The following is a 15622-nucleotide window of genomic DNA, read 5'->3' as shown; positions in this document are numbered from 1 at the left end:
CTCTGATGCTTTTCCCTAGTTGGGTCATGAAATGTCTGTAAGCAAACCACCAAGCTCAGAGAAAGCACCAAGGACCCCACAGAAAGAGAAACCCAGATAAGCAGGGATTAACTCCAGACAAACTATCAAGCAGACAATACCCCCGTCCAAGAACTACCAAGGGGAAAAAACTACATTCCCATCAACACTGCCAGGGCAAGCAACTGTATATAAAGAGAATCAACCCCCTTCCTTCCTTCTAGCACTGATGATATTACCTAGTTGGGTCATGAGACATCTACAAGCTCCAAGAATACCAAGGACCTCACAGAAAGAGAAACTCAGATAAGCAGGGATTAACCCCAATCAATCAAGCAGAAGACAATATCCTAAAACACACACACACACACCCAAAACTTCACAAGGCAAGCCACTATATTATCCTTACCTCTTCAGAAACACGTTTGTCCATGGCTCCCAGCATGGAGTGCAAGGCCCCTGGGCAGGAAGACAAGAGAAATTATCAAAATTGGATGTTGCTCGATTGAATTGGCAGGCATTGCAATTTCATGGTTTATAGGCTGTCCTTGACTTGCAACCATTTGTTTAGGGACCATTCAAAGTTATAACGGCACTGAAAAAAAGTGACTGATGACCATTTTTCATTCCTTCCCTCCTGCTCATTTCAACAAACCCTCCCCGCCCCTTCTAGCACTGATGACATTACTTAGTTGGGTCATGAGACGTCTGCAAGAAAACCACCCAGCTCAGAGAACACCAATTATTCCACCGAATTGAGAAAACGCAGATAAGCAGGGATTAACATCAGACAAATCATCCAAAACAATTGATGATTTTGGAGATGGGTGTTGTTGTCACGCGCAGGACCAGAAAAAAAAACTTTCCAATCTTCAAAAAGGGAGACCCTAGCCTAGTTGAAAATTACAGACCAATCTCTTTATGTTGCGTCACCTGCAAAGTCATGGAATCAATCATTAACCAATCTATTACCCTCCACCTAGAGACAAACAACCTACTTTCTAACAAACAATTTGGTTTCAGAAAAAATTTATCCTGTAATCTACAACTACAAATTGCAAAAGCATATGGGCTACACATCTCGATCAGGGCAAAGCAATAGACGCAGTTTACATAGACTTTTGTAAAGCTTTTGATTCAGTGGTACATGACAAATTACTTCTAAAATGAAAATCCTACGGCATTTCTGAACTCCTACATAAATGGATAGCTGCCTTCCTGTCAAACAGACAAGTGGTCAAAATAGGAAGTGTTCTATCAAATCCTGTACATGTTAATAGCGGTGTTCCCCAAGGCAGTGTTTTAGGTCCAACACTCTTCATACTTTACATAAATGACCTTTATGATCATATTAAAAGCAACTGTGTTCTCTTCACTGATGATGTTAAACTATTCAACACCACCAACAATGCAACTACCTTTCAAAAAGACCTTGACTATGTGTCAGATTGGTCTAACAAGTGGCAACTTCAAATCTCAACCAACAAATGCTCTGTCTTGCACATTGGCAAAAAAAATCGAAACATAAAATACAAATTAGATGGGCATGACCTTGTAGATGACCCTCACTCTGTCAAGGACTTTGGAGTACTCATTTCTAAAGATCTAAGTGCCCGAGCCCACTGTAAGAACATTGCCAAAAAGGCATTAAGAGTTGTTAACCTAATCTTGCGTAGCTTCTTCTCTGGTAATGTTGTACTACTAACTAGAGCATACAAAACATTTGCTAGACCAACTCTTGAATACAGCTCATCTGTCTGGAACCCGCACTGCATATCGGACATAAATACAATCGAGAGAGTCCAGAGATATTTTACGAGAAGAGTCCTCCATTCCTCTAACCTCAATAAAATATCTTATGCCACCACTCCAAATTCTGGGCTTAGACAATTTAGAATTATGCCGACTTCAGTCTGACCTAAGCATAGTACATAAAATTATCTGCCACAATGTCCTTCCTGTCAACAACTACTTCAGCTTCAACCACAACAATACACAAGCAAATAATACCGTATTTTTCGGAGTACAAAACGCACCTATTTTTTGTTTCTTTTTATAAATAAAAAGTTTTTTTTTATTTTTTAGACAAACACACATACAAACGTACAATGTATTTTCTTTAAACAGAGTATTTGGCCAATTCACAAATTTAAACAGTGTTTAGTCATTTCAATTAAATTTACAATTTCTATATTTCCTTTTTGCCATATTTATTCTTCATCTATTTTTTTAAAAAACCAATATTACCCTTCATCCTCATCTCTAATCTTAATCAAATTCAATTTTTTCCTTCTATTCTATTTTATACTGTTTCCCATTGTCTATTTTTATATCCATCCTCACATTGGTTAATTATGTAATATTACAATTGTTTAATACAAATTCAACATTTTAATATAAATCAATTAGTTATATAACTATCTTTTTTATATATTAATCAATATGAACATGAATATTTTAATTATTCCCATGCAACCCAATTTCTTACAAATCAATTAATATTTACCAATAATAAACCAAATAATTTGCCCATATTCCTCCAAACCATGACTTTGTTTTCAACACAATATACAATTAATAGTATCTCAATTATTACAATTTCCTAGTTAAATAGAGCTTTCCCCTTATGTTACTCATTTTCACATCTTAAACTCTCCCAATAACCCAAATAGTTTTGCCCATATAATCTTCCAAATCACTACTTAATCATTTCTACTTTCATCACAATATATAATTAAAAATATTTTAATCGTTACAATTTCCCTAATTAAATTTGAAAATGTTCTAGCTGTTATCCAAGCTACAACTTAATCCTTTTTACTTTCACCACCATATACCATTAAAAGTATTTCAATTGTTATAGTTTATACTTATTCATTTCTAAAAAAATTAAAAAATTAAAACTTATCATTGTCTAGATTTCAAAAATACAAAGACAAATATTCCAATTATTATTCATTTCATTTTTACAATCATGATTTCCCATTTATTTCAATTCTAAATATATATAACATCTTTCTCTTTCATTTCTTTTTCTCCCTTCCCATTTTTATTTTTGCCTTTTTCTTTCTCCTTTTTTTCTTTTGTGTTTTAAAATCTTGAACTCTCTCCTCTTTTGTCCTAAATTTCCCATTGTTTCCACCTACCTTTTTTGGTGAGGAAAAAGAAATCTCCCTCTGTCTAATTTTGCGAGGTAACAGCAAACAACCTGCTTTGCTTTCATTTTCGTTTTCAGCATAGCTTGATTAGCACAAGGAAAAAAAAAAACTGCTCCAGTAATTTACTTCTTTGCAGCAAGCAGCAAAGCCCTGCTCAAAAACAGCTGAGAGCAAATCAGCTGAAAGTCGGGAGGCCAATCCAATCAACTTGTGCTAATTAGGCTGTGCTGAACCTGAAAGGAGCTGTTTTTTTCTTGCTGTATGCTGGCAAGGAGGTAACTGCTGCTAGGCACAGGCCAAAGGATGGGGGCCAGTGAGTGGGCGGGGCTACATTCGGTGTATAAGACGCACCTAAATCTTCACTCCCTTTTAGGGGGGAAAAAGGTGTAGAAAATATAACTTCAGTAACAGAGTGGTCAATGCCTGGAACACACTACCTGACTCTGTAGTTTCTTCCCCAAGCCCCAAAACTTTAATCTTAAACTGTCTACTGTTGACCTCACCCCATTCCTAAGAGGTCTGTAAGAGGCGTGCATAAGTGCACCAGGGTGCCTACCGTCCCTGTTCTAATATTCCTTTTTACTTACTCTTTTCATGTATTCAAATTATGTTTATACTTTTACCTGTTATCTTATATATGCTTGACAAATAAACTTATGATTATGTGATTATGAATCGTGGCTTGGAGACACCAAACCAGCTTAAGAAATCTCTCCTCCTTGGGCCCCTAAATCTGGAAGGGCTTCCTTACCCAGATTGTAGAGGACGCAGGCCTGCTCATATTTGATGTCTTCATGAGTGACAGCTTTGCCAGAGAAGATCTCTGTCCTGAAACCAAGACAAAGATGAATCTGTCAATCGCACCGCAAAAGATTCCAGTCGATGTTTCATGGCCAGAGGACATACCATTGTCAGTGAGCCGGTTGAAGCCAGAACTGCGTCAGGACTGCGGGATTTGTAATGAAACACCGGCAAGAAAAGCAGCAAGCTCAGAGAGCTCCAAGGACCCCAAAGAATGAGAAACCCAGAGAAGCAGGGATTGACACCAGACAAATAATCAGGAGGAAAACAATATTGTGATTAAGGAACTACCAAGGGAAAAAAAAGTCACACTCCCAGCAACACTGGCAGGGCAACCACTTGTACATAAACAAGAGAGTAAACCCCTCTCCCTTCTATCACTGACAATGTTCCCTAGCGGGGTCGTAAAACATCCACGAGAAAACCACCCAGCTCAGGGAGCACCAAGGACTACAGAATGAGAAAATGCAGATAAAACAGGGACTAACACCAGACAAACAATCTGGAGGAAAACAATATTGTGAACAAGGATCTACCAACGGAAAAAACAAACAAACAACACAGACCCACCAACACTTCCAGGGCAGACAACTGTATATAAACAGACAGCAAATCCACCCCCCTTCCTTCTAACACTGATGACATTACCTAGTCAAGTCACAAAATGTCTGCAAGAAAATCACCAATGTCAGAGAATACCAAGGACCCCACAGTCCTTTTCTTCCTCCTCCTCCTCCTCCTCCTCCTCTCTGCAAACCCCACCCACTGCTAGCACTCATGATCTTTCCTAATTGGATCATGAAACGTCTGTAAGAAAGCCACCAGAGAGCAACAAGAGCCCCCAGAATCCTTCTCCTCCTCGGACTGATGTTACCTAGTTGAGTCATGAAAAGTCTCCAAGAAAAACCACCCAGTTCAGAGAGCACCAAGGACCCCCACGGTTCAATCCTGAGCTATAAATATTCTCTTCCATCAATAAATTAGTAAACTGGGTGTCCAGCCAGAGGATCTGGGGAAGAAAATTCAAATGTGTCTCATACTAGAACAGTGTTATCTTCCCCACTTCCTTCTTAAAGCCTCAATTTGTCTTGGTCCAACCCCCGTTTCTTTATTTCTTTATTAAATTTACATGCCATCTATCTCACCGGCGCGCAACTTTGACATCACACAGAAAAAACCATATTATCTTGCTTCGAGACCCCTCTGAAGGCTTTACTGGGGGGGAAAGGATGTGGGATCTGCTCCCATGTTGGGTCCCCTCCCTTACCAGGTGATGGGGACCGATGCCTCTTGTTCGGCTCCCATTGGAATTCGGCTCTGGAGGTAGTGAAGCTGGCCCAGGTATTTCCGTAAAATGCTGCATCCTTCGAAATCCCTTGGCACGTTCACAGCGTTCTGCGGAGAAAAATCTGATTTATGGCATCTTCGATAACAAAATGCTGGAGGAAGAGATTATATGAAGGCCAGACATAGCGGATCAGAACATTAAGTTGTGTTGGAGACAAGGAACGTATTCTATCAAGACATTCCTGGAAATAAGGGGGAGACCCTTTTTCCCATCACGCATTTCCGGACCCGGAGACAGGTATGCCATACGGCAAAATAGGGGAACCTCACCTGCCGGAGCTGTTCAAATTTCTTCAGCTCCTCATTGTAATCCTCTGGATTCTCTCCGTAGTTCTTCAGCACAAACTGGTATGGAATAGAAATAAAAACAAAAACAAAAATAACAACAACCTGGTTAAGACCACACATGGAATTTTGCAGCCAATTTGGGTCACCACCATATAATAATATACAACATATATAATATATTAAAATCAATCCCAGATCAACCCTGACTGCTCTTTAGAAGGTCAGATCCTGAAGAGGAAACTCAAATACTTTGGCCACCTAATGAGAAGGAAGGACTCCCTGGAGAAGAGTCTAATGCTGGGAACGATGGAGGGCAAAAGAAGAAGGGGACGGCAGAGAACGAGGTGGATGGATGGAGTCATTGAAGCAGTCGGCGTGAACTTAAATGGACTCCAGAGGATGGTAGAGAATAGGAAGGCCTGGAGGAACGTTGTCCATGGGGTTGCAATGGGTCAGACATGACTTCACAGCTAACAACAACAAATATATATATGTCTGCCTGTAATATATTAATATATTAAACAATCCATCTGTTAAACTACTGAAGTTCACAGATGACACAACAGTGATCGGTCTCATTCGAGACAATGATGAATCCACTACAGACGGGAGATTGAGCAACTAGCCTCGTGGTGCGATGGGAACAATCTGGAACTGAACACATTCAAAACCATAGAAATGGTGGTAGATTTTAGGAGAAACCCTTCCATACTTCCACCTCTCACAATACAGTATCAACAGTAGAGATCTTCAAATTTCTAGGTTCTACCATATCGCAAGATCTAAAATGGACACCCAACATCAAAAACGTCATCAAAAAAGCACAACAAAGAAGGTTCTTTCTGCGCCAACTCAGGAAACTCAAACTGCCCAAGGAGCTGCTGATCCAGTTCTACAGAGGAATGATGGAGTCTGTCATCTGCACCTCCATAACTGTCTGGTTTGGTTCTGCAACCCAACAAGACAGACAGAGACTTCAGAGGATCATTAGAACTGCAGAAAAAACAATGGCCACCAACCTGCCTTCCATGGAGGACCTGTCTACTGCACGAGTCAAAAAGAGAGCTGTGAAGGGCTTCCGGTTTGGCTTCCGTCACCGTTAGACGGTCTTTTGAGACCGCTAGCCCCGTCACCCGTAAAGAGCCACCTTTACAGCTGAAAGGCGGCTTGAAAAACTCCGTTTCCTTAAGGAAATGTGAGACAGAGCCGGCGAGGGCAGGTAGAGCCCTCTGCGAAGTCCCCAGAGTTTTTGTTTTACTCTTGGGGACGAAGCAGGATGAGGCTCCCTATTCAGCTCGCCGCTGCTCCGGGCTTCGGGAGAACTCTGCTTTTTGCAGAGCCAGGCGATGGGACCAATCCAATTAATGAAAATTAACAGATTGCCTGAATAAACAGGATGAAACCCGGATTTGGGGCCCTAAATCGCAAGTATTTCTAACAATTCTATGAGTGATTTTAAAAGCGAAGAAAGTAAGTTTAAAATGGCGACTGGCTGAGGCTTGAGAAGAAGAAAGCTGAAAGTGAAAGTCCTTCCGCCTGAATAGTTCAATACGTTACAAAGTATCTGAAATAATAGCGCTGGTTAGAATTGAAGAGAAAAATTTCCACTTTATGTTTCTTCCTTCTTAGAGACTTGATATTGATATCGTTTGGAGAGAAGACTTTTTTTTTTAAAAAAAGAGTTTGTCTGTGTGGCAGGATGGCATTAAAACTGACAAAGCCAGACAACCAAGCTGCGGGGGGGGGGGGGGGGCTTCCCCATTTACAAGTCATATGAACAAGTTTTAAGCTTGCAGATCCAGGAGAATGGCTCTAAAGACCTAAAGGAATTTGTTTTGGAGGAGATGGCAAGACGTGATGAGATTGTGAACCAGAATCTTGAAAAATTTAGGCAGGAAATTAAAGAGTTGGTACAACGAAAGTATGCTAATCTGAAACAACAGATTGTAACAGCTTTGAAAACCTTTTCAGAAATAGTTATAAAGATGGATAAAGATACCAACTTAGAACTAGAGTCTAAAATGAAGGAAGCTGATCATAAGATTTATAATCTGGACAATAAAATACAAAGAATTGAAAATGATTTGATAAATATTCAAGACAATAGCTCAGAAGTAAAGTCTAAAATAAAGGAAGCTGATCACAAGACTTACAATGCAGATAATATAAAACAAAGGATTGAAAAAGAAGTTACAATGATGCAATACAGGTCCATGGAATTTGCGGTCAGAATGAGGGGATTACAGGAAAATAACAGAGATGATTTGAGAAAGATGTCTGCTGAAGTTCTGGCTGCGATTTTAAAGGTTAGTCCTGAAGAGGTATCCTGTAAGATTGATAAGGCCTGCAGAGTAAATTCTTGGGTGGCAAAGCAAAGGCAGTTGCCTAGAGATGTGGTGATTTACTTTACTGATAAAGGAATAAGAAATGATATTGCGCAAAAGTCTTTTAACTCTTTAGAAATGAACGGAAGGAAGATTTGGATATATAAACAGCTGCCGCCCAAGATGTTAAAAGATAGAAAGGAATTTGGATTTTTGGTGACTGAGCTAAAGAAACAAAACATCCCATTTAGGTGGGATGCTCCAGTTGGTATAATATTGAGATATCAAGGAGAAAGATATCAACTAAATACTGTTGAAAAAGCGGAAGAATTTTACTACAAGGTTCTTAAAATGGATCCAACATCTTCACGTATGCCTTCAGTGTTAGGAACACAGGAGGGGAATAAAGAAAAGCAAAATAAACAAGAGATTAAAACTCAGGCTAAGCAGTTGGAGATGGAGGTAATAGAAAAACAACAAGTTACAGAGGCCCTTTTGGACGAGCCGCTTTTGGATTCTCCTTCAGAGGTTATAGCTGGATCACCTATAAATATAAGAGAGGCGGCTTTGGATTTTAATGTGATGTCTTATCAAGTTACAGATCAGCATGGAACTCAATCAGCTGACATACAAGTTCTAGAAAGGCAACTAGGATAGAGATCTAAACCACAAAAAGTTAAGAAAAGAAGAAGCAGGTCCTACAAAACTAAAAAATTTTAAACTAAACAACAGTCTAATGCCAATTACTTAAGAGACGATTAAATATAATAAGCGGGATTTATAGATGGCTGATACATGAAAATATAGCTGAGGCAAATTATTGACTTATACTATTTTGAGAAGAATAACAGATCTCTGCAGTGCTGGTGCTTTTCGGATGTGGAAGACGGCCTCTGATTGAGTGGATTGGATCTTTCTATTTTGGACTCTTTGAAAAATGGATTACGTATATACTGAGTTATAAGGCAAGAGAACTATGGGATTGGGGCATGCAGATCTGGTTGTTACCCCAATGTGGTGGTTGGAATTAATAATCTAGACAAAAGACACTACAGAAGATATTACATGGAATATAAATATAAAGTCACTCGGGTGGTTTTTTATATACGAAAATACTTATTATTGATGGGGGCAGATGGTAATGGAAGACTGAATATACTGTTGGAAGCTGAACCTGATGTTACCCTAACATGGGTGATGGAATTAATAATCCAGTTGAAAGACATTACAGAAGATACTATATGGATTACAAATTTAAAGTCATTTGAGCATTTTATTTATATATGGAAATATTTTTTAGTTGTGTGGTGTGGGTAGAAGAACAAAGGATATTAAAAATAATATGTATGGTAGACCTGTAGGAAAATGGGTGGAGATAGGTTAGGTTACTGATTGTTTAGTTTAGGAAAAGGGATGTTATGTTTAGATATAAAATACGTAAAAGATATGAATTAAGAGATATATGTATGGAGGAAATGGGTAGATTATGAGTTGAATAAATGTCAAATTAGGATTTATTATATAGTTTTATAGCTGAAGGTTGCTTTGAAATGTATAGTATAGGGGGGATATAATAACAATGTTAGAAAGAAATGGTTAGCATGTGGGGGGTGGTGTAAAAGGATCGTAAAGTATTATATAATTTGATATCAATTTGGATTTTATTTTTGGAGAAGCCATGGGGGATAGGGAGGGTGAGAGGGGGTTAGGGAGGAGGAGGGGAAAAAAGGGGGAAAAATCTGTATTTGAAAAACTTTTTCAATAAAAAAAAAAAAAGAGGGGTGTGAAAATATTTACAGACCCCTCGCATCCTGGACATAAACTCTTTCAATTCCTACCCTCAAAATGACGTTACAGAGCACTGCACACCAGAACAACTAGACACAAGGACAGTTTTTTCCCGAATGCCATCACTCTGCTAAACAACTAATTCCCTCAACACACTGTCAAACTGTTTACTAAGTCTGCACTACTATTAATCTTCTCATCATTCCTATTACCCATCTCCTCCCGTTTATGACTGTATGACTGTAATTTTGTTGCTTGTATCTTTACAGTTTATATTGATATTGTTTCCTGATTGCTTATTTGTATGCTATGACTATCATTAAATGTTGTACCTTATGAATTCTTGACAAATGTATCTTTAGTTTTATGTACTCCGAGAGCGTATGCACCAAGACAAATTCCTTGTGTGTCCAATCAATTCTATTCTATTCTATTCTATTCTATTCTATTCTATTCTATTCTATTCTATTCTATTCTATTCTATTCTATTCATATATTAAAATATTAATTTTGAAATGGGTGGGAGTCCATATTGATTTCCCTATTATATATATTTATATATATCTATATCTATAGCATACTAATTAATATATTAATGTATTAAAATATTAATATATTAATTTTTAAATGGGTGGGAGTCCTTCATATTGACTTCCCTATTATATATATATTTATATATATAATTAATATATAAAAATATTAATTCTGAAATTAATTTATGATGGTCGCAGCATCCTGGGGGTCACGGGATCCCCTTTTGCGACCATCAGACCGGCAAAGTCAATGTGAAAGCCAGATTCACTTAACGACCATGTGACTAACTGAACTGCAAGGATTCACTTAATAGGTGTGGCAAGAAAGGTTGTAAAATGGGGCAAAACACCCTTCACAAATGTCTCGCTTAGCAACAGAAATGTTGACCTCCATTATGGTTGTTAGTTGAGGACTACCTGTACACCAAGGACCTCTGAGCAACGCCGTAATATTAAATTCCAAGGAACTGAGGGTCGAGGACGAAAGGGAGAGGGGTACCCAGTCTCTAATGGGGTTGAGGACCATAGGTAGGGAGGTAGCTGGTGTGGCTAGTGTGCTTCCTCAGTTGGAAAGGACCCCTAGGGTTATGTAGTCCAAGCTTTCTCCACTTGAAGGGGGCTTGAAGACAGGTGGACTTCAACTCCCAGACTTCCCAGGGTGGATGGCTAGGGAATTCTGGGAGTTGAAGTCCAAGCCTCCCCACTCCTGCCCCGCCCCCATGGTTGAGAAACTCCAAATTCAGGTTGACTCATGCCCAAAAAGCAAAGGAAAGGGCTTCTTCAAGACCCCCTGTGCCTCCCAGACCAGCTGCACCCAACAGGCTGTGGCTTATGAGTCCTCTTCCCTTTGGGCATTCCAGGAAAAGGGTGGAATGGAGGGGAGGGTCTGAGGCCCTCCATCCAGGGGGATTCCAGCCCCCACTAATATCCACCCAAAACCAGAGAGGCCTCCAAGATCAGCTGCATCACCAGCTTCCCAGGCTGTGGCTTATGGGTCCTCTTCCCTTTGGGCATCCCAGGAAAAGAATGGGGTGGGGGGGAGGGAGTCTGATGCCCTCATTCCAAGGGGATTGCAAGCCCCCCCTCAAACTCCTCCTAAGACCTCCAAGACCAGATGCACACACTCCCCTCCCAGGCTGTGGCTGATGGGTCCTCTTCCCTTACAGGAGCAAAAAGGGGGGGGTCTGATGCCCTCATTCCAGGGGGATTCCAAAAAACCCCAATCTCCCCCTAAAACCAGGCAGACCTCCAAGATCAGCTGCATCACCAGCTTCCCAGGCTGTGGCTGATGGGTCCTCTTCCCTTGGGGCATCCCAGGAAAAGGGTGGGAGAGTGTCTGATGCCCACATTCGAGGGGGATTGTAGCCCCCCCCAAACTCCTCCTAAGAGCTCCAAGACCAGCTGCACACACTCCCCTCTCAGGCTGTGGCTGATGGGTCCTCTTCCCTTACAGGAATCCCAAAAGAGCAAAAAGAGGGGGGGTGTCTGATGCCCTCATTCCAGGGGGATTCAAAAAACCCCCAATCTCCCCCTAAAACCAGGCAGGCCTCCAAGACCAGCTGAAACCCCCCCCCATCTCCCAGGCTGTGGCTTATGGGTCCTCTTCCCTTGGGGCATCCCAGGAAAAGGGGTGGGGGGATGGGGAGGGAGGGGTCTGACAATCTAAACCCCCCCCCACGTTCCTAAACTGCCCCTTAAACCAGACGGGGAGCTGGGCGACCCCCCCTCACTCCTCCCCAGCCCCGCCCCTCGTGTCGCCCGCGGGCGCCCTGTTGTGGGAGGCGCCGTTTCTCTCGGGGGGAGGGGCGATGACGTGGGGGGGGAGTCGGAGGACCCACAGAAAAGGCCCCAGAGGCTTTGGGGGCGAAAAAATAAAGGGGGGAGGGGAAAAAAGGGGGGGAATTCTGAGGTAATTATGGCCGCCCCTCCCCCCCCGCCCCCCCCACAGGCCTCACCTTCTTGACGGCCGGCTGGAAGCTGAACTCGGCGGCCTCCTTGAGGTCCAGCCAGATCATGGGCATGCGGGGCACGGCCTCCATCACGCCGCCCGCCTCCCCACCCCAGAGCTCGTAAATCGGCCGGCGGCGGCGGCGGCGACGACACCAGGCCTCTCCGGAAAGAGCCGAGCGGCAGCCGAGTCGGGCCGAAGGAGGAGGAGACACGCCCACGCGCAGGCGCACTCGCCCGCAATGCCCGCCGGGTGGGGTAGTTCCACCGGGAGTGGGAGGACGCAGGCGCAGTAGAACTGGGTTGGGCTTTGAGGCAGAAGGAAGGGAAAGGAAGGGAGGGAGGGAGGAAAAGAGAAGGAATGGGAGATGAGGGAGGGAGGGAGGAAAAAAGGGAAAGAAGAAGGGAGGGAGGGAGGAAGAGAGGAAGGGGAGGCGAGGGAAGGAAGGAAAGAAGGAAGGAAAAGGGAAAGAATGGGAGATGAGGGAGGGAGGGAAGAAAAAAGGGAAAGAAGAAGGGAGGGAAGGAGGAAGAGAGGAAGGGGAGGCGAGGGAAGGAAGGAAGGAAGGAAAAGGGAAGGAATGGAAGATGAGGGAGGGAGGGAGGAAAAAAGGGAAAGAAGAAGGGAAAGGAAGGGAGAGGAGGGAGGGCGGAAGAGAGGAAGGGGAAGTGAGGGAAGGAAGGAAAGAAGGAAGGAAAAGGGAAAGAATGGGAGATGAGGGAGGGAAGGAAGGAAGGAAAAAGGGGAAACAAGAAGGGAAGGAAGGGAGAGAGGAAGAGGGAGGGAGCGAAGGAAAGAGGGAGGGAAAAGAAGAGGACAAGAAGGGAAGGAATGGAATGGGAGAGGATGGAAGGAAGGTAGGAAAAGAGAGGGAGAGAAAAAGGGAAGGGAAGGAGACAAGCATGCTTTAAAGTGGGCAGACTTCAACTCCCAGAATTCCCCAGCCAACCATTCATTTAGAAATTGTTCCGAGAGACAACATCCCTGAAAACAGTGACTTAGAACAATCCTCGCCCTTACGACCACTGCACACGTCTCCCGGGTCCCATGATCCAAATTCGGACGCCTTGGCAAACCAACAGGTCTCTGTGATGGGTCTCCTTCCCAGCCTTTCTGTCCGCACGATTCGCTTAATAACTGCTAGGATTTGCTTTACGACCGTGCCCAAAAAGCTCATAAAATCAGGCACCCGCCTTGCTTAGCAATGGAAACCCTGATCCCTTTTGCTGTCGTAATTCAAGGACTCCCTGGATTTAAAAACTGATTTATTTATTTTTTTGTTTGTGTGGCTGCAGTGACAGTTCATGGCCAGCAGGTGGCGATGCAAGCCTTCTGTTTTCAACCTATCTATAAACAGCGCCCCCCTTCCGTCTTCATAGGTCTTTTCTCCTGCAGAAGAAGAGCAAACTAGGTTCTTGGGGGGGCGGGTCTCGACCGCATCCGAAGGGTCTCAAACCAGAATAGACGAATCTCTTAAGATTCTGCTTTCAGGTCAAAATGTGTGTGTGTGTGTGTCTTGTGTGTGTGGGTGTGTGGTTGTGTAATCAGGGTGATGACTTGCCTCCAGAAGTCATGGGTTGCTCCATGGCTGGAGGTTTTCGAGAAGAGATTGGACAGCCCTTTGTCAGGAATGGTAGAGGGTCTCCTGCTCGAGCAGGGGGTTGGAGTAGATGACCTCCAAGGTCCCTTCCAACTCTGTCATTTTATGATTCTGTAAGGGTCTCCTGCTTAAGAAGGGGGCTTGTCATTCTGTATGTTCCATGTATGTTTGTGTGTTCGTTTTTGCTTTCTCTCTGACACAAATGCTTTTCTATTTTGACAAAATAGCGGCTTCAGCAACGCCAACCCTGCAGGCTTCCAAGGATGTTCCCTAGTTGGGTCACGAAACGTCTGCAAAAAACCCACCCAGATCTAAGGACACCCCCCCCCCTCAATCCTCCTCCGTCTTCGGTTTGAGCTGGAAAAAAGAGAGTTTGTTTTTCTCTTGGGAGAGTCGGCGCCTTCCCGACACCCCCCAACCCACTCTTCCTTTCTCCCTCCTCCCCCGATGACAAATCAGCCCCCCCCCAAATAGACGTTCCACCAGAAGGCAACAACCTATTTTTAACACAAAGGAGGCAAAAAAACAAACAAATCCCTTCATTATCTTCCAATAGCGTCTTCCCTCAAACCCCCATTCCCCTGAGGTGGGCTCTTTTGGAGGGATGGGGGAACTACAAGTTTATTTATTTATTTATTTATTTATTTATTTTATTAAACGTGTATGCCACCCTCTCTCCCAAAGGACTCAGGGCGGCTCACAACGATAAAAACCCCATAAAATTCAGTCTTCAAATATAAAAACCAATACAATCCCCTTTATCTATCTGGATCCATACCAGTCGGGCTTCAGGCAGGGGTACAGCACGGAAATGGCATTGGTCGCGTTGGTGGATGATCTCTGGAGGGCTCGGGACAGGGGTTGCTCCTCTGTCCTGGTCCTGTTAGATCTCTCAGCGGCTTTTGATACCATCGACCATGATACCATCGACCAGCGGTTGAGGGGGTTAGGAATAGGGGGCACCATTTTGCGGTGGTTCTCCTCCTTCCTCTCCGACCGCTCGCAGTTTGTGTTGGCAGGGGGGCAGAGGCCGACCTCGAGGCGCCTCGCTTGGGGAGTGCCGCAAGGGTCGGTCCTCTCGCCTCTCCTGTTCAACATTTATGTGAAGCCGCTGGGTGAGATCATCCGTGGCTTTGGAGTGAAGTGTCACCTGTACGCTGATGATACTCAGCTGTACATCTCCACCCCAGACCACCCCAATGATGCCCTTGATGTGATGCCCCGCTGCCTGGAGGCCGTGAGGGTCTGGATGGGCAGGAACAGGCTCAGGCTCAACCCCTCCAAGACCGAGTGGCTGTGGCTTCCGGCATCGCGATATAGTCAGCAGGCGCCATCACTGTCTATAGGGGGTGAATCTCTACCGCCCACAGAGAGGGCTCTGGGTGTCCTGGACGCACGGCTGTCTTTAGAAGAGCATATGACGGCCGTGGCCAGGGGGGCCTTTTATCAGGTTCGCCTGATTCGCCAGTTGCAGCCCTTTCTGGACCGGGACGCCCTGCGCACAGTCACTCACGCCCTTGTCACCTCCCGGTTGGACTATTGTAATGCTCTCTACATGGGGCTCTTGGTACTACAGTGGTTTAAAGCACCCTGTTATTAACACAGCTGCCTGCAATTTACTGCTGGTTCGAATCTCACCAGGCTCAAGGTTGACTCAGCCTTCCATCCTTTCTAAGGTAGGTGAAATGAGGACCCGGTTTGTGGGGGCAATAAGCTGACTTTGTATAAATATACAAAAGTATGAAGGCTATTGCTTAACGCATTGTAAGCCGCCCTGAGTCTTCGGAGAAGGGCGGCATATAAATCAAATTAAAAAA

The 15622-nt window shown here is 43.5% G+C and overlaps 1 protein-coding gene across 1 annotated transcript in view; it reads right to left on the bottom strand.

Annotated features, from left to right (window-relative positions):
• The window catches only part of PTPN23 (protein tyrosine phosphatase non-receptor type 23), a 46700-nt gene extending 34247 nt beyond the window's left edge, over positions 1–12453 (bottom strand). The window contains exons 1-5 of the mRNA XM_087894277.1: positions 12213–12453; positions 5595–5669; positions 5245–5372; positions 3928–4004; positions 428–477 (exon numbers count right to left, since the gene is read on the bottom strand). Coding sequence (XP_087750403.1) covers positions 428–477; positions 3928–4004; positions 5245–5372; positions 5595–5669; positions 12213–12296 — 414 coding nt within the window. The 5' untranslated portion in view covers positions 12297–12453. The remainder of the gene's footprint in view (positions 1–427; positions 478–3927; positions 4005–5244; positions 5373–5594; positions 5670–12212) is intronic.
• Positions 12454–15622: the final 3169 nt, after the last annotated feature.

The sequence above is a fragment of the Pantherophis guttatus genome, chromosome 4, assembly GCF_059756535.1.
Source record: "Pantherophis guttatus breed Tessera chromosome 4, ASM5975653v1, whole genome shotgun sequence".
Taxonomy (NCBI): domain Eukaryota; kingdom Metazoa; phylum Chordata; class Lepidosauria; order Squamata; family Colubridae; genus Pantherophis; species Pantherophis guttatus.
This window is presented reverse-complemented; position numbering and strand designations above follow the sequence as displayed.